At 42.9% G+C, this 17,829-nt stretch overlaps 1 protein-coding gene across 1 annotated transcript in view; it reads left to right on the top strand.

Annotated features, from left to right (window-relative positions):
• Positions 1-17,604, top strand: part of luzp1 (leucine zipper protein 1) — a 69,625-nt gene extending 52,021 nt beyond the window's left edge. The window contains exons 4-8 of the mRNA XM_033642577.2: positions 4-2,296; positions 3,499-4,085; positions 4,216-4,395; positions 14,501-14,790; positions 16,485-17,604. Coding sequence (XP_033498468.2) covers positions 4-2,296; positions 3,499-4,085; positions 4,216-4,395; positions 14,501-14,749 — 3,309 coding nt within the window. The 3' untranslated portion in view covers positions 14,750-14,790; positions 16,485-17,604. The remainder of the gene's footprint in view (positions 1-3; positions 2,297-3,498; positions 4,086-4,215; positions 4,396-14,500; positions 14,791-16,484) is intronic.
• The last annotated feature ends 225 nt before the right edge of the window (positions 17,605-17,829 follow it).

Raw genomic sequence — 17,829 nt, forward strand, 5'->3', positions numbered from 1 at the left:
CAGGACAAAGTCATCCAAGGAGAAGGCAGCAACTCATCCCTGCTTGGAGATGTGGAGGAACTGAGGAAACGTCTCCTAAGGATCCAGGGTAAGGATGAGGAGGTACGCAAAGCTGAGGATCTCTGCCGCACAGTCAGAGAGAAACTGGAAGAAGAGGAGAGCCTGACAAAGGAACTAAAGGCCGAGATTGAACGCCTACAACGGAGAATGGCTGAACTGGAGAAACTGGAAGAAGCTTTTGGGAAAAGCAAATCCGACTGCAGCCAGCTCTGCCTGAGCCTCAATGAGGAAAAAAACTTGACCAAGAAGCTCTCGTCTGAGTTGGAGGCCCTCAAGGCACGTTTGAAGGACTTGGAGGGGTCTGAGACAAAGCTGGATAGAGCAGAGCAGGCACTGGCCATGGAACTGGAGAAACTCAAAGGATTCACCCAGACCTTTATGAGTGAGCGCAAGAGGCTACTGGAGAAACAGAGGGAGGACGAGAAGATCATTCTTAAGCTGACAGAAAAATTGGAGCTCCAGAAGAATCGCATTGGGATGTCAGCAGACCCTGGTCATGCAGATTTCATGAGGTCTCGAATTGAGGACGAGCTCTCATCCACAGGGCTTCTCACAAGTAAACTGGCTGGGCGCAAGAAGAGCCTTGAGTACTTGAAGTTGGCCGATGACAGCATCAGCCTTGTGAACAAATCTGAGAATGAAAAGAACAGCGGTCTTGAAGGCTCGCAGGAGGAGGACAACAAGGTAAAGGAGCTGACACAGGAAGTAGAGAGGCTAAAGAACCGCCTTAAACAGATGGAGATAGTGGAGGAGGATCTAAAGAACTCAGAGTCCAAAAATGGCGAACTTAACGAGAAGTTCCAGATGGAACGAAACCGGGCTCGCCAACTGAGCGAGCAGGTGGAACAGCTGAGGACGCAGCTGTGCGGAAAAAGTGGACTTGGAAGAAATGGAACCAGTAATGTGGATAAACACGGCAATGGAAGCACTAATATTTGCCCCAACAGTCCCGCCAAGGTCCTGGAGAATGGCAAAGCTGAGAATGAAGAGCTTGTGAAGGGGGGTTTCAGACAAGAAAAGCCCAAATATAGGAGTGCTGCAACTGTTTCAGAGCCAAGTTCCCCCAGACACAGGAACAGGGAGCTCTCTCCTCAGCATAAGAGAGAAACCAAGCTGAGAAGCAAAGATCTGAGCCACTCAGAGGAGAGCTCTCCTAAGCCTGTGAGGAGACCCCTCAGTCCTGCTCACAAGAGTAGACACCCAAGGACACCCAAAACCCCAACTACTGCAGTTTCATCTGATAACGGAATAAGAGACACAGGACGAGGAACTGAAGAAAAGGTGAAAGGAGCCACTCCCTCCTCTGTAAACACAACCTCTAGTGATGTTAAAAAAGCGTCTGTTCTTAGTCGCTACCCACCAGCAGCTAATGATCAGAAGCCCCTGAGGACGGCTAACAAACAGACGGATGGGGAGACTAAAAAGAACAGATTAGAAAAGTTTTCAAAATTGTATGTAGGTAGCGATAGCGAATCCAACAACTCTGATGTAGTGCCTGACAGTTCCAGTAACATCAACAGTATCTCTGCTTTAGAGAAGGACACAGCGTCTGCCTCAGATCAGGAATCAACAGACTTGGTTCAGGAATCTGTCTCTGTATCTGTCGCCTCCACCCTGTCCAAAGCCAATGGAGCCTTCACGGCCTACAGATCCCAGGTCACTCCACTGCTGCCCAACGATCAGGGATCTGAGGGTCACTCGTCTGCCTCTGAAACAGAATCTACCGGTTCAAGACCCTCTGAGCCAGAGCCTGTGACTGAGATGACTACTTCAACTGTAAGCAGTAGAACTGCAACCTCCAGATATCCTAGATACTCCCACGTCCATGACTCGCATTCAGAGGGTTCTTCCTCCAGGAGCTCTTTTGATGAAGAGCTCCACAACAGAACACTGGCAGCTGAGGGAGGCCACCAGGGGCCCACGCACACTGCAACAGGGCTCGAGATCCAGCGAGTGTGCAGCCCACGCGAGGCGCTCAGGTCAAAAGCTGTCATCAAGCCTGCGATCGTTGAAATAGACAGGAAGGAAGTGATGATTTCGGAACCTTTGTCTACAAATGGCAAACCCAAAATCTCCACCAAACCTATGGTGACCACCACGAGTAAAATGACCAGTAGTATAACCATCTACCCCAATGACCCAAGCTCTTCCAGAACCAGCAGTCGCAGCAGCAGTTTGTCCAGTGAACCCATGCCGATCAAAGAACGCCACACCTCCACCAGTAACATCCTCATAGGTAAGCGATGCTTTATATAAAGGATGGCAGTCATGCTTTAATGCAGGTGCTATGATGAAATTGTATTTAAATTGCAACTGTGTAAGAAAATTGTTGTGAATTGTGTAAAAACAAGACTAAAGACCCTGTTCAAACAGACTCAGATTGTTATTCTGAGTGTCTGGCAACATTATGGAAAAGATACTTACAAAGATAGACCTGTTTGTAAGAGAGAAAGATCCAGTTTTTTTAACCAGGAACAGCCCCAAAATTGCTATCGGCAAACTCCATTCAAATAAACAGCAATTTTAGCATGTCTAGAGCCAATGTATTTTCACATCTAACTGGGTGAATCAAGGATTTATTTCAACCAAACCGAGTTGGCAATTTTTGAAACAGTGGAAAAAACACACAAAGATGGCTTCTGTGAGTTTATTTTGCTTCTGTGGACTCTCAATAAAGCTGATAATAAAATTACAGCTCGGTTTGACTATGCGTCAGTCCAAAGAAAGGTCCATTTCTGTAGTGACCCTTCCATAATTTTGTCAGACAATTGGTATAATATTTTGAGACTTTCATTGACCAAAACAAGCACTTTTAGTGGATGTTAATTGATGGTGCACAATTGCCCCAAGTGACTACAGTGCAGCCTGTTTTGTTGTGCCGTCTGCAGCAGTTTTGCTCAATACTGGACCAATTTCAAAACTTGTTCCCATTAGTCACTTAGACACAAAAACATGGAAAAATAGGGTCCAGGTTAAAAACTACCAAAGTCGCCCTCTAAGACCTACATGCCCATGGGCGTACAAATGGACGCAAGTACATTTGTTACTTATACAGCGTGGCTGCTGATCAGAAAATGACAACTGTGTCTATCTTAAACTAGCAAAAACAGTTGTGCTGTGCACCACTGTGCGCTGGTTGTAACATAGAGTCTACAGCCATGTTAGCAGCTCTGTGAGACTGTATTTACAGAAGTGCTTAGAGTTAAATGTCAGCATGCTGGCATACAAGTACCATGTTCACTATCTGAATTTAACATAGCACCCCAGGAACATTAATCACAAAGTATAGTGAAGGCTTTTGGAAATTCCCAAACATACAGCAATGCTACCAACATGGAAAAAATATGTTTTTGAAGGACACTTCAAGTCTTGTCTCTCTCTTGCATTTATGAAATGTTTTGCTCAGAAAATATTTGCTATAATTTTACAAATTGCCAGGACCCAGCAGTGAGCACCATGGCAGCATCTCCGTCCCGTATGAGATCTCCATTCCCAAGAGTGAGATCACCCTGCGGTCGTGCCAGGACCAGGACTGTGGGATGGACGACAGCAGTGACTCCTCATCAAGGTCCAAACACCACAACACCTCTAGGATGGAGACCACCGCCAGCCACCTCTGCTGCCCACGAGGCAACTTCAGCCTCCAGTCCCCGGACACCACCTCCGCAGACTTTAACGACACAGAGTCGGGCTTTGAAAGCAGCAGCAGCAGTAGCACCACCACTGTCACCAGCTGGAGACACCAAAGACAAAGCCAACACTCCCAGGAAGACAGTTTACCAGACATGAAGAATGTGACTGTGAGAAGCACCTGGAAGAACCGGGGCACTGCGTCAGCAGACGAGACGGGCCGGGGACGAGGGGGCGCGAGGACAATGACTGATGGTGGGTCAGAGGATGAGGCAGAAGCCGTGACAACATGGAGGGCTTACCGGGCAACCACCTTCGATACAGAAGAATCGATAAACAGCGGAACAGGAGCTGGTGCTGAGGCACAGAAGGGAGGCAGACCGTCCCCTGCAGAGGTAAGATGATGAATAAATCCATCAGACAAATGAGGGCATTCTTTACACGAAGGTGATAATAAATCAGAGGACAGGATTGAACAACTTCATAGCTGCATAATATTGCTCTTTGTCTTGCTCCCTATCTCAGGTGTACATGCGTAGGATCAACAGTGTGGTTACTAACACCAGAGAAGTCGAGGAGCCAGCGCTTCGCCGAGGCAAACGCTCACAGTCTCCCAGTATGGATGCAAGAGGCCTGGGAAGGACTGTACCCCACGCACCTGTTACCTCTCAGTCCTGGAGCCGATCCTACACACAACATCCCCAGGTAGGACAACCAACTTTAGGTTTTTACACTTTTCTGCTCTCTTAAGATGTGTTTTCAAAATGATGCAGGTGCAGCCCCCCAAAAAATGTTGGGATGCTGTGTAAAATGTAGATAAACACAGAATGTAAGTATTTGTGAATCCTTTTTTACCTATATTCAGTTGAGTAGAGTACAAAGACAAAATATTTAATGTTCAAACTGATAAACTTGATTATTTTTTGTAAATATACACTCATTCTGAATTTGATGTCTGCAACACGTTGTAAAAAAGTTTGGACAGAGGTGTGTTTACCACTGTGTTACATCACCTTTTCTTTTAGGGTGCTTGCTTCGGGCCAAATCAGGGACTGATTTTGTTAAGCTACATATTGCCTAGAGTTGGTTCGTGTTCTCACAGCAGAATTTACAAGCAGACCAGATCAAATGCCTTGTGCCAGAATGCTGCTCTTGATTGGCCCAAATTTCCATGCGGGAAAAATCCAGGAAGTAAACAAAGCGTTGAAGAAGAGTACATTTGCAAGATAAATGTGACACTTTCTAATGTCACAATGGAGGGGCAACTACGCAGGTTGATTTTAGCGCTGGTCATCGTGGACTATATTGCTGTCATTGTTCATTTTAGTCAAACCATACAGTTTGAAAACGAGGCGCGGCTCCAACTAGAAAACAATGTTTTGATGCATTGGATGTGCTGAATGTGCATATTAAGGCAGTACAGGAGGAGGTGCACATTAATAATCCTCCAGGACTGTAGCATGCATGTTTAACCCAAACAATGTGTCATGTGACTGCAGTTGGTTCGAATCGAGGTTGGAACACGTTCTCACCACAAACAAACCGCATCAGAGTTCATTTGTAACCGGACCGAGACCACCTCTTCAAGAAGGTCTTGGTCTGGTTGTTTTGATGCGCACCCAAGTGCGATTGCTGTGTTCACACCTGCCCAAATGAATCGCACTTAGGGGGCAAATGAACTTGAGTTCGATTGAACCAAACCGAACAGGGCAGGTGTGAAAGCACCCTTAACAACACTCTGTAAGCATTTGGGAACTGAGGACACAAATTGTTAAGGTTTTGAAAGTGAAATTTATTTCACAAGTGGGCCTCCCAAAATCTTGAAGATTAAAAGATTATCTGTGTCCAAAATCCCATCTGAATACTGTGAGAAATTAGTGTCTTCACACAGGAAGCGTCTCAAAGCCAGCATTGCAAACCGAGGCTTCTCCAAGTATTAAATAAATTTTAGTCAGTATGTTCAGTAGTTTTTTCCCGTGTTATTTCCCTTTATTGCACATAATTTTTATGGCTTTCTTTGTCATTGTAGATTTATTGAGTTAATACAAATGTCAGGTCTACATTTCATGTGAATAGCTGCATTGGAAATATGTTAAAAAAACTGACATGTTGTATGTATACACTGTATGTTACATGTATACTTATTTTCCCCCTCTGTACATCGAGAAGGATTTGCAGATTGTGGCATTCTGTTTTTATGTGCATTTTATGCAGCGTCACAGCTTTGTTTAGAATTGGCTTGTACATAGAAAGTGTTACTACAAATGAATCCTTTGTTAGTCTTCGTCAGATGAGAAGTACAAAACAAGTGTCAAGGTTTGGCTGGTAATTTTACCTGCTATGGAAGGACAACTCAAAGAAATTTACAATTACAATATCATTCCTCCCTTCCTGGAAGACTACTCATTGTGTCTGATTCAAACTTCTCAAACATATCTGGCATCAAATCTGCGCTATTAGCACAGAGTGTGGTTTCTAAAATACCCTGCATTGCTGTGCAGGTGAAGGCATTATCCGCACCACCCTGCAAATAGTTTTGTCTCGAAGATAAAAGTCCAGAAAGTACAACCGCAGGGCTGAGCTCCTGGTGTGTCCACTTTGCATGAGAGCTCAGCTTGTATTTTTCCCTGACGCCAGGCTCTGCGACTTCAAGCTTAGCACAGCAGTTCTGTAGGCCCCACTCCTGCTGCCCCAGTAAGCACAAAGAGAAAAGGGTGGGACAAAAAAAAAGAGAGAGAGAGAGAGAGGATGGAAATGAAAAAGACCTCAACAGGGGGAAAAGAAGGTTAGGAAAACCTCAAGGAGGAGAAAATAGCTTTCTTGTATTTAAATGTGCCACCACAGTCTGTGCCCCTGCCAGGCAGCATTGCTATTCTACACAAACATGACTGAAAATACCCGAATACTCGCCCCCACACAGAACTATAGGATTAATGTGTGTTTGTGTATTAATCCACATTCACGTTTCATTCATCTGTCACTATGCAAAAGCTTGAATTATAGCTGCAGTTAGTTATCGTGAGATATTTTGTTTTTCTTTTCACATCTTGTATGGCAAAACATTCAACACTGTAAGCATGACCTGCCATGTTACTTCTCCAACACTTGTGACTGATTGTGGAGCTGAGTTATAAACCATTCATGTCTGTGCAAAGAGCCAGATTAAGCCCTTTGATTTCATGTATGTGTGCCCTACGCATTAACACACAAGACTGTGTGCATAGCTCCAGTTTAATTAATGGAGTGTGAAAGTTTATAGAAGTCATCAGAAAGATTAGGTGAAAACTTGTAATGGGCTACAGCAATAACGTACGTGTCTATTGGTATATAACATAATGTCAAATGGCTGCAGCGCTGCTTACAGAGTGGGCTCCATGGCTACAATAACATGTCAGTCTGTCAGTTTGACAAACTATGCTGGACTCGAGGACTACGGGTGAATTCTCAGTGTTTTCCCCTATAAATAAACTGGATGTTGCCAAGGAGACAGACATACACATGCAAAGTGTCCGCTGTCCCATCCATCATCTTTGCTCACATTTGCGGTCCAGGGCAATAAAGTTATCTGAGTTTAAACTGTTTTTGTCGTGCATTTATACAGCGCAATGATCCTCCAGAGACGTCTAAAAGCCCCCTTGAAATGAAAAAATACGTTTTCCCAGTTTTTATCTTGTGTCCCTGTGCTCACTTTTATCTCTTATTATACACCAAATATATGTCATAAAGCAGTATTAAGAGTATCTTCACATAAAAATTCCTGTCTTTTATCTTTCTGTAAAACTTGGGAAAACAGTTTTAAATGTTTAGTGACTCATCTTGCACTCAGGGGCGTTCACAAAAGCTCATGCAATCAAATGAAACTTTGGGTGACTTGCTAGCCACAGCGGTCATATAAAACCTGCACCTGTTTGTGGGTTGTAGTATCTAACTTACAAAGCAATATGGAGAGATAGGAAGAAATGTGTGTCTGGATATCAGCGGGCACAACCTTTGTTGTGATTTCCCAAACAGTGTGGTGCAGGACTAATTTATTCATCTCTACCTTGTCTTCCTCCTGATCTAACGGCGAAGGAGGTGTTTGTGGAGCCAGCTCTCCGCTCAGCAGTGGAATCTGCAGTATCTCTGTATCGCACTAAACTCTAAGCCCACCCACTTTTTAGTGGTACAATCAAATGCGAAGATTTGATTTAAAGGCCTCTTGTAACTGCACTGCGTAAATATTTCATTTCACTAGAAAATATGAAGCTAGAGACGCTCTAACTTCCATTTCACTGGGGCTTTAATTATATTTTTGACTTCACACAGTATGCACAAGTAGACCCTATGGTATACCACAGGGTTGTTGTTTCTGTAGCTGTTGCAAGGTTGTTGATCAGGTCAGGACCAGAGTTTCAGGAGGGTACAGGGTTGTGGTGTTGTTCTGCGCCAACGTCGTGTAGTGCTGTTGGGGATTCATTGTCTTGGCTAGTTTTCAGTTTCATGGGTTCTTCCTCTTGGAACTTTCGTTAAGACAGTGTATCAGCACTTTTTTTTGGTACAAACCGATGTGTCAGAAAACTATTGAAAGCAAACACTGAATGTCTGGTCAGGTTCGTAACTACTTACACTTTGATCAAATAGTTCTTACTTTAATCTATATGTTGCCAAGACTGTTTAATTTTAAGGTATAGTAAATACCAACCCCAGATTTGATCTCATTTGGCGTTCTGTCTCGCTGCATTTGCCTTTTTTTGGCGCTGTGTCTCTTGGATGGCTGTTGCTTACGGTCTGGAACTTTGCTGCTACCTTTTTGTAAAGTCTTAACCTCACCTGAGTGCTGTGGGGGTACACGGCATATATTACATGTACATTACATGTTCGAAGCTTTGAGCACCACAAGCCGAGTGCCATCTAGTTCAATTATATTCAAGAGTAGGCAGAAATCTCTACAGCCGATATCTCCAACGCTCGACAACTCACAACAAAACAATGTAGACTGATAAATAGCACTACGGATGGAAGGAAAAATATGAAATTTTGATTCAGGGGTGAACTGTCCCTTAAGAAATGTCTGTTTAATGTGAGTCATGTGAGTCAGACCATCACTCACATGAGCACACCAGTATACTCCAGTCACAGCAAAGATAATGAACACAGCTGGGGTGTCTCATCTACAGTCAGATGATACATTGCATCAAAACATAGCAACTAACATGACCTTAGAGCTGTGGTTTCCTACAGGGCCCTTCCCCCTTATTAGCTTCAGTAGGCTCAATGAAATCTGTCTTATACTGAGTCTCGACCTTCAGCACCCCTCCTCAGCATTGATATAAACTGGTTAGAAAGAGCGTTAGGGGACAGCCACCTTTGTTTTGCCTCTGACTCCTCCCCTCCTTTCCTCTTGTGTCCCTCCTCCTCCCATCCCCCCTATTTAATTTGTCATCCAAGCCCTGACATGAACAAAGTGGCTTCACGTCATGTATTTGAGGAGCTCTGTCACGGTCAGTGCCCACATCAGTTCTACTTACACGGCCTTGACCCCAGCTCCGCATTTTCAGGACAGCGACCACTTATTCCTCTCTCACCTCAGTTCATCAGCCTCCTGTGCTCGTCTTTCTGACCCTGTCCCACATCACTCACTCTTGATAGCCCTGGATATCCTAGAGCCCTGCCCAGTCTGTGATGTGGTAAATCAGCAGTGACCTGATAAACCGCCGGTCTTGTTGTCACTCCCTCAGTTTATGCACTCCGTTATGGGAAATTCCCAAATCCACTCAGTTGACTCTGCGGTATGGTAAAACCTTGTAAATCCTGATATTTGATGCATGAACCGGTCACTCCATTTGGATAGCAATTATGAGCAAAAATGCTTCAGTCCAATAAAAAAAAAAAAGGACTTCAATTTATAATTGGGCTTTGAAGCATGACTTGGAGCACGGCCGATCATCTTTGGTTTGGATTTTCAGAACATTTCAGTGGTCTGAACAGCGTCCATTCCCAAGAGGTTTGGATAAATACAGCTGTAGTTAGGACAGCGGGAGGTGGGGATTAGTTTGTGATTGCAGTGTCAAAGGTTGATAGAAGAGGCTTGTGTTATTACAAGTTTGTAGATGGAGGCACATGGGTTGATGGAGGAGGAATGCAGCCAGTCATCATTAACGGACTTCCCATTGATCTTTCTCTCAGTGCTCCTTTGTCTAAAGCTCGATCCATTAAAGTCTGCATGTAAATAGCAGCTGTTTATATAGGAAGTAGTTTTAGACACGTGCGCCTCCTAATTCTTTTTCAACATAAAAAGATTGGCTGAAAACATTACTTACATTTCTTATTATGAACATTCATGTCAAAGGCTTCCTAGTGATTAGAGCAGAGCAGGGTGAAAATCAGCAATCGATAAATAGTCATTAAGGAGGAGACAACACGCCTGATTCCTTTTAAGCACCCTGGAGCGACAAGGGCAACTGATAGCTTATTGATTAGCTTCCTATTCTAAACCTCATGTATAAATTATTTGGATGTCATTTATTCAAACCTCTTTGGGATGGAGAATGACATCTTTTCATCTAATGAAAGGTCATGTTTGTTATCATCATGGTCCAAATCCATGGCTGCTGTCTGACCTTAACTTGACTTTTGCTTCTGGTTCGTCCAAACCAGTGTTTACAGTGCAAATATTTCTCACTTTAGAGGCATGGCTCTGTTGGTGGCAGTCTGTCAGTCCACTGTGGTCGAGAAATGTCTCAACAACTCATTGTCTTGACATTTTGTGTGGACATTCGTGGTATCCAAAGGATGAAGCCTACTGATTTTGCTCATTCCCTCAACTATATTATCACTATTACGTTGATATTTTTGTTTTTAGTGAAATATCTCAAAATCCAATAGATAGTGTTGGACGTTCACATTTCCCAGACAAAGTACTGTAATGACATTGGCGATCCCCCTGATGTTTTTTGGTTTTTGATTGCCATGAAATTTAGTACAGTCAATCATGTCCCCAATGGATAAATTGTAATAAAGGATCCCTTACCTTCTTATCTAGTGACATCATCAGGTTAAAATATTTGTCATATTTTAAAGGGATTCTTCTGTTCTTTTCACGTGGGGTTGTATGAGGTACTTCTCCATAGTCAGCGTACTACCTACTGTAGATGATGGTCAGCGCACCCTCAGTTTGGAGAAGCAGGCAGGAGTATAACCATGCAAGCTAAGTAAGTTAGTTTAAGTAGATGGTATATTTAGAATATTTTTACTGTTTTACCTTGCCATCGGATAGCCCTTTCCTACGGAGAATTGAAGCCATAATGTGTATTTATTTCAAAGCCACCAGACTTCTCTGTCAAAAACAGTAATTTTACCTCACAGAACACGGGAGTTGCTGGTCTACCAGTCTACCAGTTTGTTTTTATTGTGTGACTTTGGTGGTTTAAAGGGTTCGTTTGGATTCACTAAAATCACACAACAATACAAAATAAGTAATCAAGGCACTAGTAGACATGCAACCCCTGTTCTCTGTGAGGTAAAATGACTTTGTCAAAAGAGTCCACTGGCTTTGAAGAGATGGATATAACGATTCAGTGTGCCATTGGAAAGGATTGTCTGACAGCAAGGTGAAGTAGTGAAAATATTTTAAATATAGCGTACACTTAAACTACTGTGGGTCTTTTTTAGTTGGCTAGAAAAACACACTTGAAAAAATCTGAAATGTCCCTTTAATACTGACAATATACCTGCAAAACCCATTCCCATCAGCCTCAGCTGCATTTTATGTTTAGTGCTAATTAACAAATATTAGCATGCTAAGATGGTGAACATGGCACCTGCTAACATTAGCATATTAGCACTGTCATTTTGATCATGCTAGCTTTAGCTGGGACAGTATTTGGCTCAAAGCACAGCTGAACTTGAGCACAGCCTCTTGTTAGGTAGGCGTAATGAGCAGGACTGGTAGCAGGGAAAAGACCTTCAGGACGTGGTCCAAAACACACTTTCAGGCCAATACTGGTATAAATAAAGCTATAAAAGGTCAGTGTTAAAATGGGGACTGCTTGCTTCCCGTGGCAGTCACTCCTCACCTCAGCGTACAGAACAGAACTGTATTGTAGTAATTCCTCCTCGCTGTAGCAGAAGGAAACCTCAGCCTGTACATGAATGAACCGTGAACTTATCTTTGGCTGAGGACAGCGGGGCCGATATGGCCGATGAACGAGATACCAAAACATCCTTTGTTGACTCAAAAACCAGTGGCAGAAAGGTAAAGTGTGGGATCAGAGCTGCTCTGCTATTTTCTGTTCGCCTGATGTGACCTGCGCAGAAAAAGCCCTCTGGAAAAAACAGCAGCTGAAGTTGGACTGAGTGATGTTTTCAGTTGTAGAGCATCAGACAACAGATGCTGTACAAACGCTCCGTGAAAAGCAATAAAAGAATGGCTTTTATAAATCATAACCAATAAACAGATCATCACCTGGTAAAATCAAACACAAATTCCACCTTTTCTGAAACATTTCACCTGAAGCATCAAGAGTGTTGTCTTGCTGCAGAGGTGATTTAAGAGTTTGGGTTGGCAAGGCTTCACCATTCCTTTAAAATTGGGCGAGAGACCAAGGGCAGACAGATTTAAAGTAGGGATGTAATTTCTTCTGCAGAAAGTTCTGTCACGCTACTTGTGTTATTTCTGAAAATCTGCTGGCCTTCGTTCGGTATTAGAAAGCGGAGCCGTCTCACAGCGTCTGTTTGTTTTTCAAAGTGAACTCTTGGAAACTGTATCGATCATTCTTAAACGGAGAGCCCTTTGTTCACATTAAACTCTGTCTACACATAAAGCCTGAAACACCCTAGAGGAACATACTTGCTGACTTCGAGACCTCAAAAGTAGGGAGGATTTTGAACCCAAAGTGGGGGTCTGGGGTTCCTCTCAGAGAAAAATTTCAGAGACTTTGTTTCCTGTATTCTGGTGACCTTTAAAGAATGAAAATAACAAAATAATAAGTACACACCGTCAGCATTTTTATGTTAAATACATTTAATTTTGTTGACTTTTTGATTCAAGCCCTCCTGGTACTCCAGCAGAGTACCAGGAGGGCAGAGGGGGGCCAGGCTGTAGGCTTAGCCTCAGCAGTGACCCCATAGCATGACCGACATACCCCTGGGTCCTGGAAGCGAAGTGAAACGGGAGGCTCACTGTCTTTGAAAGACATCTGAATACCCCCACCATGGCAGAGGAGGCCAAACTGGGTCCCCCCAACCCCCAAGGCACCCCTTAAACCCCCAAGAGTGGTATGGTAAATATGTAGGTGCAGATCCAGGCACGTTTTTTTCTGTTGGCAGTCATTATTCATAGCTACGCTAATTGGCTGCTGGCTCCAGTTATTAACTATAAAGATATGAGAGTGGTAACTGTCTTGTTATCTAATTTTTGAGAAACCAAAATGTCCTCTTCATCTGACATATAAAAGTTTGTAGGAGATCTGTACCTAACAGCACTGCTTTTCTTACTCCCACCTTCTCTGTTTTTTATTGTGTCAAATCGTCGTGCTGTGCTGCCAGACATGATTTAGTGTTTCTGATTATAACAGCCTATAAAAGTGGGTTTTCCAAGCTGAAGGCGTTCTGGTGTGAGCTGGAGCAGGTCTGTGATGACAGCAGCACTTGCTGTTCCCAGTAGATTTCCTCTGCTGTGGCACATCAACTTACTTAACAGCATTTATTACAGGCTGATGTTGCTCTTGCCCAAATATTTTCTTAAATTAACTTTCAGCCACATGGGAAAAAGCTCTCCATTGGCACACACACAGAAGTTACTAATTTTCCTTTGACCAAAGCCACACATCTTTAAAGCTGTTTAGCTCTATAAAGCATCATTGTTATTTTCAAGCCTCTTCTTTTAACTTTTGGTAAATACTCAAAATCTTTGTTGTCATGTGTATTTTTTATTACCTTGTTATTTAAAGTCTGTGACAATGTGTTGAACAATGCACAAGCCTCCTGTTGAGGTGTAGGAGGAACACTGGGAACGCATTACATGGCAACCTTGCGAAAGCCCCCGGTCTTGCAGCAGTGGCTTACCATAGAAGGAGAATATGCCACTCTGCCGTTTCCTCCCCTCGGTGACTGGGGCAGGAAGTGACCACACTGAACACGCCTACTTGGCAGGGATCGCCGGTGACTGATTTCCTGTCTGTTACCCCTGGAGACCAAGAAAGGCAGTCCAGCAGGGCTCCATTAAAGCCAATTAGCGAGAATGCATTCTAAAACGGCATCAGAAGCCAACTCCAACCCACCAAATGTCACTAATTATGGTGCTTTTTTAAAGCTGAAATTACAGGAGCGGGGTGCTGTTTCTGTGTGCTTTAGGAACTGCTTCGTCATCTAACTCTCGCTTTCTGAGAGCAGGGTTACTGAGGTTATGAGAGGGGACGTGCCGCTGTAGCCACCACAAGCTAGTAACGTGGGGTTTGTTTTCTAGTCAGCCCACCAAATTATAAATCTCTCAGCTTGGGGTATGTTTGGGGTTTTTGGTTGGGGATTTTTCCCCTGGCAGAAGTCCACATGGCAGACTTTCCTTGTCACACACCAGTTAACATAAGCAGCATGTATTTAATGCCCACATGATACAAAAGTCCAAACAAGGCCCCGAACCATCCAAACAAAATGCCCAGAGCTTCTATACACAAGTCCAGAATATGGGATTAAATGAACCTCTGTTATAATGTTTGGCTCTCTGATCATGCCAGTGCCAAACAAATCCACTTATTAAACGAGGACTTACTGCAGCTGCCAATTCAGACTCTCAACAAGACTTCTCTTTATCCAATTTTTCTAACCTCTCCAGGCTGCTGATAGCGTAGAGCCCATTCCAAACCCAAGCCACAGCCCAGCCTCCTGGAGGCGGCACCTAGGCAGCAGCGACCCTCACCACCTGGGGAGCTCTTATGACCGGGCGTCCAAGACAACAGGGGCCTCCTCCTCCTCCAGAGGGGATGTGTGGGCCAGTCGGGGTCAAGGGTCAGGGGCCAGAGCTGAGGGGAGGAGTGGAGCGGGGAGCAGACCGTGGAGCCAGCGCCACTCTGAGCATCATTAGACCAGCTGGGTCTGAGCGGGACTTCTACAGCAAGACGACAGGTAGGAGAAGATCTTTTCTTTTGACTCCTGAACTCATTAATTAAAGAAGATGTTAATTACCCCTGCTGCAATGATGTCACATCTCTTAAGAGGGGTTTCAAATCAAATTCCCAGTATGAAGTTAAGCTGACACTGCTGCAGCACAGTTTACAGCACTGGGTGTAGTACATCCATCATGGTGGCAGCAGTGCGGTGGTTAAATAAGTAGAGTGACCCCCATCGGGACGCCCCAGTAACAGTTGGCATCCACCCTGCTGAGGTGTCCCTGAGCAAGGCAATTCCAGGTGAACTGGGCTGTAGCTAAACCTGCAAGCAAGCATGAAGGAGAAATCCTTTATTGTCCATAATTGCAAATATTTTCCTGACTCCTCAGCAGTTTCCTTGGAAGGACTATTTACTTTGGCATTAATTAGGAGTAGGGTTCTGCCTAACGACTAATGTGCCTTACTTTTAGATGGAAGCTTAGACTGGTCGACTAGTCTAAAAGGAAGAAAACACTCAGATAACATCAAAATTATGGTTAAAGATTGTCCAAAGAAGTTATTGTGTATATTTTTTAGAGCTATTTGAAATCATTAATCGTGTTTTTCTATGACTAAATTGTATTTTAAGTGCAGCTGAAGCTTAAAAAGTCTTAAAATGTCTTAAATTCATACATAACAGTAGTCTTAAATTTGAATTTGTGAGGTCTTAACTACTGTCTTATTTCATTTATCCAGTCTTTAATTTCTTTTTGTGGAAATGAGTGGCGCCTTTCTATGTAAAAGTCCACATTTCTAATGTTGCAAATCTTTAAAAAACTATAATACTGTCATTTTACTTCATACTTGCACCTGTTGGCAAAATGTAGATTGACTTAACTCACTCAAATAACCATATTCCTGCATAACATCTACCTCTGCACAAGACCACATATATACTTCTTGCCTGCAATGTTTACCTGTGATGTTTAAATAAGTAAAATGGGATTTGTCCTAAAATCTGTCCTGGTGTCTTGAAAGGGTCTGAAAAAGCTTTGAATTTAACTGTCTGAGATCTGTAGACACCATGTTGTAACCAACATTTGACTAGAAAGACATATACGGTAAAACTTCAATTAGTAGCCTGGGCTATTATTTGCTTAAATCACTGAAATCAGCAGGCTTATATTTTAGACAGGCCTTACATTCCTTTCACACAAAACATGTAATTTAAATGTGTACATCAATAACATATAATTTAAATAATATGTTTAACAGATTAGTATTTCTGGTGCTGACCAGCGATGGTAGCAATTTTAAATCAACTAGTCGATGCGTTTCGCACATTTCTAATTAGAAGACTTTTGGGGATTTCTTGAGTAAAGCTTCATTTAAACCCAAATTATTATTCATTGATTATTCATTTCTTTTCAGAAACTCAACTCTTCATACAAGTTTGCATGTATACGAACAAATTTCACATTTATACATGTTCAGCTGTACACTAACTAAAGGACTGAGATTTTTTGGAAATTAATTTTGATTGGAAATGTACCAGTTGAACGCTGTCTCTATTTCCCTCATAATTAGGTCCAAATGATCTTGTTTTTTGTGGCAAACTCTCTAAGATATTATTTAGAAATTACAGACCAATCATTTGTCTACAGAAGATGAATGTCTGTGCTAAAATATGAAGATTAAGTAAAGTATTTCTCTTCATTTTTCTCTTAACAGCACTCCATTAAGCTCTCAATGGCACAAGGAGGGCCAAACATCAGTCTCCCATCAACTAATGGCTACCACCGTCTCCAAAAGTCAACATCCCAAGCTTTCATAGCAAGCAAAGCAAAGAAAAATTGCAGTCGCAGCCATATAGAACAACAAACCACAGACTTGACATCCTTAACTCTGACCCTGAGTGTACGCTGAGACGTGAACAGCTCTTCCTATCCGGAACTTTCTCTGTCCCAAAAGAGGCATAAATGGAAAGACAGTGCCTGTACAGTGTTTTTGGAGGTCGCCTCACCAGCCCATGTATCCTCTTCTGCTTCTCGTGTTGGATGTATTATAGTATAATCCCGAAACTTGACAAGGGAGAGGCTGGCATGCTGGGGACGGCTGGGGATTTTTTTCCTGCGTGCCAGAGAGGGTTTAAAGAGAGTTAGAGGAAGAAGGACTCAAACTTTGAGAATGCCTTTCTCAGAGGACCATTACAGTGACCTCAATGGAGCTGGATATGTGTCGCTTCTGCATCAGAATTTCAACCTTTCTCCAACCCGATCTTCAGTCAACAGCAGTACGATGTTACAGATGCATCTTCATCTCATAGGGCTGGATCTTCATGCAGAGTTCTACACAAACTAAAGTATCTTTACGTTTTTAATGTGACCAAAAACAGGAAGCGAATTACCGTCTTTGCCGACTCGTACCACGATATTCACGTACATGTTTGCTTTGACTGCCATGTGTGCTTATTTTCCCGATTTTCTCACACATAAATACACAAAACCATACAAACACATGCTCATTTTTAACTTTTGGTTTATTTTAAACCCGTGTCACCACTTTCTGGCATGCAGCCTCAAACTGGATTTAATTTGAGGTCTTGGATGTTGAGCGAACATTTGCATGTTTCTAAGTAATAAATGAAGAGCACTTGAAAGATTGTGACTCAGCATGCACTCTGCTTAAAGGATTGCTGGTTGGCTGCATTCAAGGAGCACACACACACAAACACACACACATGCACACACATTGTGACAGACAGACCGGGACCTTATTTATGCTTTTTGCCATTTTCACCAGTGATTTTCTTTGTAATTCGCTTCCTGTTCTGCATTATCCTTTCCCCTTCTGCTCAACCATATCAAGACAAAAAAATCGTAGTTTGCACGCAATGAAATGCAATGCACATGTAGAAAAAATAATAATAATTAGAAGAGGGGGGGCATTGTTTATAACCTCAAACCATGCTACAATTTCCATGGTGCTTTGTTTTACAGCTGTTGCAATTGTCCTCATTCATGTATTTTTAAGAGAGCCATAGCAAAATGGAGTTTCTGTTTTAACTGAACATTAG

This window comes from Epinephelus lanceolatus, chromosome 15, assembly GCF_041903045.1.
Source record: "Epinephelus lanceolatus isolate andai-2023 chromosome 15, ASM4190304v1, whole genome shotgun sequence".
NCBI classification, from domain to species: Eukaryota; Metazoa; Chordata; class Actinopteri; order Perciformes; family Serranidae; genus Epinephelus; species Epinephelus lanceolatus.